This window comes from Amphimedon queenslandica, unplaced genomic scaffold (genome assembly GCF_000090795.2).
Source record: "Amphimedon queenslandica unplaced genomic scaffold, v1.1 AMPQUscaffold_12820, whole genome shotgun sequence".
Classification (NCBI taxonomy): domain Eukaryota; kingdom Metazoa; phylum Porifera; class Demospongiae; order Haplosclerida; family Niphatidae; genus Amphimedon; species Amphimedon queenslandica.
The window spans coordinates 7935-18435 of NW_003546944.1; the positions used below are offsets into that span (position 1 = coordinate 7935).

Consider the following 10501-nt stretch of genomic DNA (forward strand, 5'->3'; position numbering starts at 1 on the left):
AGAAGAGCAGTGTGATACCAAAGGAACTGACTGGAGCAGGGGCTGACTATTATGTGACACCATCAAGTGATGATATCTATCCTTATGGTGTCTGTATCAAGGAAGTATAGTCACTGGATATACTGTAACCAGTGATGACTCAATGAACCATTAATGAACTGTATTATAGTGTAACTATTATAACCAATTAGCATGTACTGTTGATGAATACCTAAGCACACTTTGATGTATATTGTATTTAAATGATGTTGACAGTTGATGTATTGACTTCAACTTTGACTTGGTCCTTTTGGTGTTACTGATTGAGTGAGGGGTGGGGCTGGAAGGCTTCTGGTATGTTGGCTCCATTTCAAAACTAATTATACTAAAGTACAGTACTGCACTGCAACACTACCTGTAAGTATGTTCATGTACCAGTAATGTACCCACTCCATACATTGAGAATAGCATAAACTATCATGTAATCATATGTACTACAGCATGTATGATGTGATGAATGTGAAGTGAACAATGCAAGCACTCTAACCACTTGGTCTACTAGCAGTACATTATACCATTCACTGGTATACTTGACAATTGTATTATAAGCCAAACATACATCAAGGAACTTCATGTCTTTAGTTACTTGTAGATCAGTAACTGATCCAGTTAGTATAATGTATACCTGGAAATATAGTGAGTCTACATATCCAGTACCAAAAAGGTCTGAGACTAAATTTAATTGTGGGGTCCTATACTGATTGCTACCAGGAAGTGTTGGGGTTGAGAAACTGTATTCATGAAACATCTTTTAGACAGCAGTCAATATAAAAGAGGTAGGTTTACAGTAATTACAGATATATTAAATATTTGAGTCAATTGCTGTTTTTGCCTGATAAAGTAGTGTTGAAGAATGCAAGCATTAATAATACCAGTAATTAGTGACAATTAAGAAATCATACCATTATCTATCATCATGTTACAAGCAGTATATGGTAATACAGTATGTACTAACACACATATGTACCTGAACACAGTTGATATTACTAATGTCAGTATATTGTATTATATAGAGATACAGCAGTAAACCTTACTTAGGAATGATAAGGAGTGGTAACACTGTGGTGGCTCCAATTAGTGAACATACATACAGTATTGTAACTGGACTGTACTACTCTACAAATACATGTACAAGTATGACTGTTGTAGACCTCTCGAATTGAACATAACAATTGACATTAGTCATTAAACAAGAAATAAAACTAATCAATCTATTATTAATATATTATACTTATACTGCTACATACATTGTATGTGAGGCTATTAAATACAATAATAATAATAGGGGGGCATAACTAGGAGGTGTGACCAAAAGGCGGAGCCCCTCTCAATATTTTACATTATTTCTAGTTATGATGGTAATGAATTATTATTAGAGAAGAGAGAATTTTTTTAAGCATTGAAATTCACATGTACATGTAGGTGTGATCAAATTGATTATTTTAAAAGGTGTGGCATTAATGACACCACCACATGGTCCTCTTGTAAGTACAGTCAATACTGTAATCAGTAGTGACTCAATGAAGTGTATTATTATTTCAGTGCAACTATTGTTAACAAGTAGCATGTACAGTACTGCATGTTGATCAATACCTAAGTACAGTTTGATGTACCGTATATTGTGGTTAGCAGACATTAGATGTGGGCTTTATCAGGAGCCCATGGCTTTATCTCTACATTACTGTTGCATGTTGTAAGGGCAGGCTGTATGGAAACCAGCCTTTAACATTAACACACAGACATACAGACTTAATAACACAACACAACCCACTGATAGGACACTAAGGACAGTGAGCCAGAGTGCTGCTTCAAAATGGGTAATGCACAGTCCACACCAGGAGATCCTGAAGATGCTTCACTGGATCTAGTAGCAGCTGCATTAACCAACATGATGCCAGGGAGTAAAGTAATCACAAAGAATGATCCACTCTACTCAACACTGAGTAATCCACAGCTGCTAACGTACAAGATATTGAGCAAGAACGTCATTGTAGAGAGCAGACCGGAGCCTGATCCAGGGATAGTGGTTGAACAGGTTTATTGTGCCATTTGCAGGAGTGCTCCATGTCGCACAGACCAGGGCAGGCCTGATACAATCATCACAGTTCAGTTCCTCAATGGTCAATCTCACAAGTTTTCAGTGGATCCCAGGGCTACAGTGTATGGACTGAAGTGGTCCATCTTTAAGAGTAAAGGGTTTGATGAGTACTCACAGTATGATGTTAATAACATTGTACTGACCTTTGGAAGGAAGGAGCTCAATGATGATGATCGTCTATTGACAAACTGTGGGATCAAAGATGGCTCAACTGTACAATGTGCAGTTAAACTAAGAGAAGGAGCTGGACCAACTATACTAGTCTTGGATGGGAAATTCTTAGATCCAGACTACAATTTTGACTTCACACACATTAATGATACTGGCACAGAACACAAACGAGGTGGTCATATCTACAAGCATCCTTGTGGCTGGAAGAGAATGGCTATCAAAGTAACAGGGCAGTATGAAGATGATGACTGGTTGGGATGCTTTGGTCTACCTGGTGAATGGCCAGTCTCTTATCATGGAACAGCAAAAGAAGGAGTAGAAGGCATCACAAAAGAAGGATATGATGAGACAAAGTTAATTCGGAATCTTCATGGAGCAGGCCATTACTCTACTCCTGATATTGGTGTTGCTGCTGGATATGCAACTTCATTTCTCTATCGAGGTAAATGGTACAAAGCTGTCATGCAGAACAGGGTTAATCTTGAAAACACTACAATAGTACCAAAGGAAGAGACAGGAGCTGGAGCTGAATATTACGTGACACCATCTTCTGACGACTTACGTGCATATGGGATATGTATAAAAGAATTTGAACTCTGTAGCATCATGTAGTGAGTACATTCATTGGTGCTTAACTTATTGTGTGACAATGTACACTCAGTTTAACTTTTATAAGCTTTATTATTAATTAATAACCTAGTTATTTTAGTTGATTATTTCTTTATATAAAAACTGAGGCGACAAAAATCAGGATGACATAAAAAATGGTTACTCTCAATTTCCCAAACTTGGTGCTGGCCAATAAAAAGCCATGATCACTTCACGTTTTAGTGTTACACAATTTATTGTTACTAGCATTTATAAATACATTATTTTCTGTCTGTCATTCAAGCGCAGTTTTAAGCATTACGTGTACATCAATAAACAACACCAGGCAAACACAATTTAATAATATTAAAATGAATCAACTACATGTATTCTTACCTCCCTGGTCTGTCTTCATCAGTGATCAGTTCAAACTCCCAAAACTTGACGTCATGATCAGCACTGCAGGTAGTGAAGCCCCGCCTACCAGGAGACACGCCCACTGACCATACGGACCCAGAATGAGCCTTGAATGTCTCCAATAGAATACCAGAAGATATCTCATACAAGTGAACATCACCAGACTACAGGTATTACAATAAAAATTTAAAATGTTTCTATATTTCCTGATACATATACATGTGCTTATGTTGCATCAAAAGTTTGAGCTGATTCTGATCAAGTTTGGATTTTTTTACAAATTTTTAAAGTTGCTCTAAAATTGGACAAAAGTCCCTGTACTATAGTACAGGGATTTTAGTCAAATTTTGGCAAAAATGAAAAGGAGAGAATTTTTGATTTTTATTACATTTCCTGATGCATATACATGTTCTTATGTTGTGTAGAGAGTTTGAGCTGATTCCGATCAAGTTTGGATTTTTTTTACAAATTTTTAAAGTCGCTCTAAAGTCGGAGAAAAGTCCCTGTACTACAGTACAGGGACTTTGGTCAAATTTTACCAAAAACAAAAAGGAGAGAATTCTCCATTTTTAATCCCATTTTCTAATACACTAACACACTATACCTTAGTTCCTGCCAGTAAGTGCCTATCCCCTGGTACCACACACAGTGACACCACATACCCACAGTCTGTCAGTGTGTGGATACAAGTAGCCATTGACTGGTCCCTCAGTCTCCATATCTTAATGACATCATTGGAACCACTGGACAACAAGGAACCATCACTACTGAGGCACAGGGACCTACAGGAGATGACACCATATTAATACTACATTACAATATACACGTACTGTATAGAAGGAAATTTTGGAGGGAGTTAAATTTGGCAAATTACTAAATTTTGGTGATTGGCGAATTAAATTTGTGGCCACGTGCCATTGAGCATGCGCATAATGGCTCAAAATGGCAGATTTTTATTTTGATGAATGGCTTTCAAAACTCCAAATTTACAGTAACTCCCTCCAAAATTTCCCACTATACGGTGCTAGTGGTAACTTTATGAAACAGTTTCTATTTTAAGTGTTCAAGGATACAAGTAGCTCAAGAATTACATTAATAATTTAAATATAAAATGCTAAAAATGATCCTAAACCAGAAGTATTACAATACAATACATTACAGTAGTTATTAACACAGTAGTTATTAATACAGTTGTTATTAATAGAATAGTTATTAATGCAGTAGTTATTAATAGAGTAGGAGTAGTGGAGTGTACCTGATGTCTGATCTGTGGCCAGGGGCAGTCAGTGAGTGATGGAGACAGGAGGAGGGAGAGGGAGAGAGAGAGAGGGAGTGTATCTGGAGCATGTTCTCATGTAGTGACAACAATAACTGACAACAAGTTCAATTATAAATAATAATAATAATAATAATAATTCACTCATACTTGATAATTATTGTCAGATACTTGAACAATATCACATGATCTAAAGGTGATAGTCACATGATGTCATTATACATGTACATGTATTAATAACGTACTTCATTCTGTGGCTACTGTTGAAGTTATACAACAAGTGGAACTGATCTTCAACTACGTATGTGGGTGTGTCTGACTCCACCCACTCCAGCCCTGCCCTAAAATATTAAAAAGTTAATAATGTCTATTCTTAATTAATTTTTGGGCAAATTTAAGCATTTCGATAGTCAACTAATCATTTTGAACTATTATGCAGAATCTTAATGGGAAATGACACAAAATTGTCAAATTAAAAGTTGCCAATCATTAAAAAATGGGGACAACTTCACCTAAAACTACCAACTACAAAGTCCACAATACTGAAGGTCCTTTACTAAATTCAGCACACAATCAGTACTCACTCTGCTGCCTTCTTCTTTGATTTCTTAATTCTCTTCCTCCTCCTTTTATCAATCTCCTCTTCATTACGTATCCCATAAACCTCTATCAAGTGATCCCCACTCTACAACAATAATAATAATCACTCACACTAATTAACACCTCCTCACCATGACAACCATTAAACTGCCCCGCCCATCAATCCTAATACCCAGTGGGCGTGTACTCAACTGCCTCTTGATAGACCCGACCAGTGACACATTGAGTGGGTGGGATGGGGCGGGGCTTAGCTCGTACACTCTCAGCTCAGAGTCTGAAGACAGTGTCACTAGTTTGGATTGAGAGGGAAGGAGGACACACCCCCAGACCTCACTGGTGCTCTCCGTTAGTGTCTCAAAGCAATGCTGAGTGTCCAAGTCCCAGAACTTAACCATCGTGTCTTTAGAACTGCAGAAATAAATAAATAAATAATAACAATGTGTATTATTTATTTGTGTCTTAATTGTTATTGTTGTTATTGTATTTATTGTGTTTATTTATTTGTTGTTTTATCCTTAAACCACTTATTTTATGATTTTAAATTAATAAATATAATAAATATAAATAAATGTACATGTACTACACATGTACCTCGTTATTAAAACATTATTATCCTTCATGAAAGAGGACCAGGTCACTGGTCCCTTGTGTCCCTTCAGTCTAATGGAGTATGAGATCAGTACTAACACATGCAGCTGTACCTGTATAGTCCACACTCGTTAATGACATCCCATATTATAACGTCAGTGTCCTATTAGTGATAATTAGTGGGTGTGGTAGTGGGTGTGGCTACTTACCTTACCACCCGAGACTAGTCTAGTACCGGAACCATCAAACGATAAAGAAATAACAGAAGAACTGTGACCACTAAAAGATGATAATAAATATTTAAAAGAAAATATTGTTTTACGATTGCCTCAAGTTATTTTAATTATTAAATACCTAAAGGTCACACTAGTGTCACGTGCTGTCTCCATGTTGAATATTTTGATGTTGCCATCATCGTAACCAATAGCAACCAGAGGGGAGGAGGGAGAGAGACAGAGAGAAGTAACTTCATGAGAATCACCTTTCAACACCTCAACCTACACACCACACCAATGACATCATGTACCAATAACAAGAAACTGTAATGAAGATATTCACATTTTGGTAAATTCTGAATAAACCATGGGCTATAGCCTTGGGTATTTTTCAGAATTCTGCAGTTTCTTAAAATGGCTGTAACTTGAAAATTTGAAGTCAGAATCAGCTCAAACTTTCTACACAGCATAAGGACATCAATATGTATCAGAAAATGTAATAAAAATTTGGGATGATTTCGGAGCCATTTTTTGGAAAAACCATGGGCTATAGCCTTGGGTATTTTTCAGAATTTCGACATTTTCTTAAAATGGTCGTAACTTCAAAAATTGAAGTCGAAATCAGCTCAAACTTTCTACACAGCATAAGGACATCAATATGTTTCAGAAAATGTAATAAAAATTTGGGGCAATTTTGGAGCCATTTTTTTTGGAAAAAACCATGGGCTATAGCCTTGGGTATTTTTCAGAATTTCGACATTTTCTTAAAATGGTCGTAACTTCAAAAATTGAAGTCGAAATCAGCTCAAACTTTCTACACAGCATAAGGACATCAATATGTATCAGAAAATGTAATAAAAATTTGGGGCAATTTCGGAGCCATTTTTTTGGAAAAACAATGGGCTATAGCCTTGAGTATTTTTCAGAATTTGGCATTTTTTAAAATGGCTTAACTTCAAAAATTGAAGTCGGAATCAGCTCAAACTTTCTACACAGCATTAGAACATCAATATGTATCAGAAAATGTAATAAAAATTTGGAATGATTTCGGAGCCATTTTTTGAAAAAAACCATGGGCTTGGGTATTTTTCAGAATTTTGGCATTTTTTTAAAATGGCCGTAACTTCAAAAATTGAAGTCAGAATCAGCTCAAACTTTCTACACAGCATAAGGACATCAATATGTATCAGAAAATGTAATAACATTCACCTTTTCTGATGTCTTCAAGTCCCAAATGATCACGTGATCCAGAGCTGGTGCTAAAGCCAATCTCCTTCCCTTCCTATTCTTGTCCAGAAGGTGACCATCAAATAACAGGGCCCCTGCCTTCCTACTGCACACTACACCAAACGCACTGGACTCCTCATAACGCAAATACTGCTTAGTAACTGGCATGATATGGAGTAGCAGTGATCAGTGATGGTTCCACGTGGTCGTTAACATTTATAACTACTAATAACTTAATTCTGAAGGTGTGGTTTAATAAACCAGCCCCTCCTCCTTTTGAGGGCATGTCATTATCAATTAGCAGTTTACAAGGTAAGAGAGTGTGTGATAATTGGTTGTATGTCAACAAAAGACCGGCCTGGCTTCAATTCATTAGAATATTAGCTCAGTCCCAGCCACAATGGCCGGGGTACAGTATTACTATCAAGAAGAACTCAGCAGTAGTCGTCTACCTGCAGTACCTCAAGCAGCAGCAAGACCATCATCTTCTAAACTAAAGACTCCTCCAGTACCTCCTCCTCCTCCTGCTGGCTCCAGACCCAGTCCTACTAGTACCACTGGGTCTGCTACTAGTGGAGGGACTAGCTGCACCTCTACTGCCACTGGTGCTGTGTTTTCAACTGATATCATTGTCACTACTCTCATTCTGTTCTTCATTCCACACCATTTCTACATTTACTATACAATAGTGAGGATATTAACTATCATAATTAATTCAATAAAATAAAATACTGAGTAATTGAAAACATTATTATTATTATTATTATTATTATTGTTGTTGTTGTTGTTGTTGTTATTACAGAAAGCACTCCTCCTGTTTCCCCTCCGCTGGTCTGTCTCCATAAAGGACTCCAGGAAGCATTACTTCATTTTTGAATTCTGTGCATACACTCACTACCTCAATCTGTTCTACCTCTGGTCTCCATGGAAACCCACCGGGATGTTCCCCTCCTTGTTCCTCTTTGCTAACGGTCCTGTCCTCTGTACAGTGTTCTTCCTGGGGAATGGGTTCATTCTTCACTCCATTGAGAACATGTGTAGTCTCTTTACTCATTCATCAGGAGCACTACTAATGTGGAGCATGAAGTGGTAAATAACAACAATATGAGATAATAAACTTAATATAGTGAAATTAGTTACTGTATATTAATGTCAGTTATGGTGTTGGCCTTTAAAGTGTTAATCTTAGCTTATAATACAATACAAATACACTAACTCCTCGTGAACTGTAATTTAATGATTTAGTAGTAACATGATTCATGTTTAAAATATTTACCCGTGACATAATGATATTAATCAGTGCTATCATTAAGTATGTTATTACCAGCTGTGAATAGAATCTGTTGCATCATTTACTTTAATAGCTTGTAAACTATTGTACTATTACATTGTGCATGGATCATTTATCAGACTATTATTAATAGGTATCCCACTACAGGAGGAGTGACTAGTAATGATGTAGAGTTAGACAGTAGCTATGAGTCATTGTTGAGGAACTGGAGAGAGATCATGATGACCAGTTCACTGTACTACCTCATCTGGGCCATCTGCTACTCACTGATTGTTAGTTATAAATAATATTATTAATATAATTATTACTGATTAGGTTCTTAAATTGCTGGAGAAGAGGATCATTCGTTACGACAGTGAGACAAGCTTTAGATGCTTGGTTCAAATACAAAGAGACGGATTAATATCAAAACTATGTCACATTCATGGAGAAAGATACTCCAAACTTTATTACATAATCTTCCATTACACAGTAACTGTAGCCTGTATGACTGGGGCCTTCCTCTCTTACTACTGGTAAGATTAAAGTAATTTTTATATAAATTTATTTATTTTATTTTACAGGAAATTGTATCACTTCATTTTACTGACTTCATTTCTACTGCTTGCTCTTTGTAATGGAGCGAAATATTACTTAAAATAATTTTATTAATTAATATTAATTTTATTGACATTAACATTATGAGCTTATTGAATGACATCAGTGAATTAAACTTCCAGTCTATGCCCACACAGCAACACTCAAGAATGTGACAATCCTACACTAACACCTTACATTGTGTTCATAAGGACAATGCTGATTGTTTAGCTGCATAATGCAATAAATTCCTAATCATCTACTGCTAGTAACGACTAACTTTATAGTTCATCCATAAAAATATTAGGAAAATGAAGAAGTCTCCATAAGTAGATCACTAACAATATTATTAGATCATGCAACTGAGAACGTAACTATATACCGGTATACGTTATTACATTATTCAATTACACACCAAAAATAAATTATTGATCATACAGGAAATTACCTCACTGTATGTGCTACTTAATTTAGCACTGCATGCCAGGTGTACTGGTCAGTACAATACACCTGGCAGTGCTGTTGATGTAAACATATTTTATTCATAAGAAGCTTAGAAGGAAACTGCTCAGCTACTGGTGAGTGACTAACAATGGCAGCTAACAAAGATAACAATAATGGTAATTAAGTTCTGAATAGATAACAAAATATGATTTATCCATCCTTTATATCATTAGGAGAGACTGATCCTGATAATCATGTATATATTAGGAACCAGTTTGAGTATGATAGGATGGAGTCAATACATGAAGATATTGTTGCTATTGAGAGATTCCATGAGATGAAGGACTCAACTGCTGACACCATCATCTATACTGTGTTTGCTTTTCAGGCATTAGTAACAGGATTTCTAGCTGGGATGATCACTGAACACTATTACATTGTACACTCAATTGTAAGTATGATAATGGATAATGAGATAGTTATTTTATTTTAATTTAGAAAGTTCTAGTCCTCCTCCCATTGAGGTGGTATGTGTTCAAACAAATTGGTAAACATTATTTCATGCTAGAGCTCTGCACATGGATACACATACTCATCATGTTCTACATATGGTCCCCATGGAAACCTCCTGGGATGTTCCCTTCACTGTTCTTCTTTGCTCATGGTCCTTTGATATGGTCAGTCTATTACTGGAGGAATGCATTTGTACCTCATTCATCAGAGAAGATGTGTACACTGTTCATTCATATAGCACCAGCAATGGTCACTTGGAGCATCAGGTGGTGAGTTTTGTAGATTGTAAAGTGTTTTCTGTGACTGACTGAAGCTATAAATCTACTCAATTGGAAGCAATTTACAGTAAAGGCCACTGTCCTGATTATATTCATTGAGTCCAAAGAATAACAGTTTATTGTATACCATTGGTTGATTGTACTAAAGCTAAGCATAGCCAAGCTTTGCCAGTTAAATAA

At 36.3% G+C, this 10501-nt stretch overlaps 4 protein-coding genes across 4 annotated transcripts in view; 3 read left to right on the top strand and 1 right to left on the bottom strand.

Annotated features, from left to right (window-relative positions):
• The first annotated feature begins 1852 nt into the window (after nt 1–1852).
• LOC100640051 (uncharacterized) lies at nt 1853–2920 on the top strand. Its single transcript, XM_003390024.1, has one exon. It carries the CDS (start codon nt 1853–1855, stop codon nt 2918–2920), a length of 1068 nt encoding a protein of 355 aa, XP_003390072.1.
• Nucleotides 2921–3288: 368 nt separating this feature from the next.
• LOC100640177 (WD repeat-containing protein 3-like) lies at nt 3289–7440 on the bottom strand. The gene is made up of 12 exons (XM_020002844.1): nt 7202–7440; nt 6132–6274; nt 5987–6056; nt 5891–5940; nt 5781–5849; nt 5321–5597; nt 5174–5274; nt 4835–4930; nt 4740–4779; nt 4569–4684; nt 3918–4095; nt 3289–3477 (listed from the first exon to the last, which is right to left on the bottom strand). Exons 1-12 carry the CDS (start codon nt 7385–7387, stop codon nt 3289–3291), a joined length of 1515 nt encoding a protein of 504 aa, XP_019858403.1. The 5' UTR covers nt 7388–7440.
• A 93-nt stretch (nt 7441–7533) lies between these two features.
• LOC105314533 (uncharacterized membrane protein YGR149W-like) lies at nt 7534–9222 on the top strand. The gene is made up of 5 exons (XM_020002843.1): nt 7534–7907; nt 8022–8308; nt 8644–8782; nt 8826–9025; nt 9074–9222. Exons 1-5 carry the CDS (start codon nt 7620–7622, stop codon nt 9150–9152), a joined length of 993 nt encoding a protein of 330 aa, XP_019858402.1. The 5' UTR covers nt 7534–7619; the 3' UTR covers nt 9153–9222.
• Nucleotides 9223–9590: 368 nt separating this feature from the next.
• Nucleotides 9591–10501, top strand: part of LOC105314534 (uncharacterized membrane protein C776.05-like) — a 6176-nt gene continuing 5265 nt past the window's right edge. Inside the window, exons 1-3 of the mRNA XM_020002849.1 lie at nt 9591–9706; nt 9764–9981; nt 10029–10312. Coding sequence (XP_019858408.1) covers nt 9679–9706; nt 9764–9981; nt 10029–10312 — 530 coding nt within the window. The 5' untranslated portion in view covers nt 9591–9678. The remainder of the gene's footprint in view (nt 9707–9763; nt 9982–10028; nt 10313–10501) is intronic.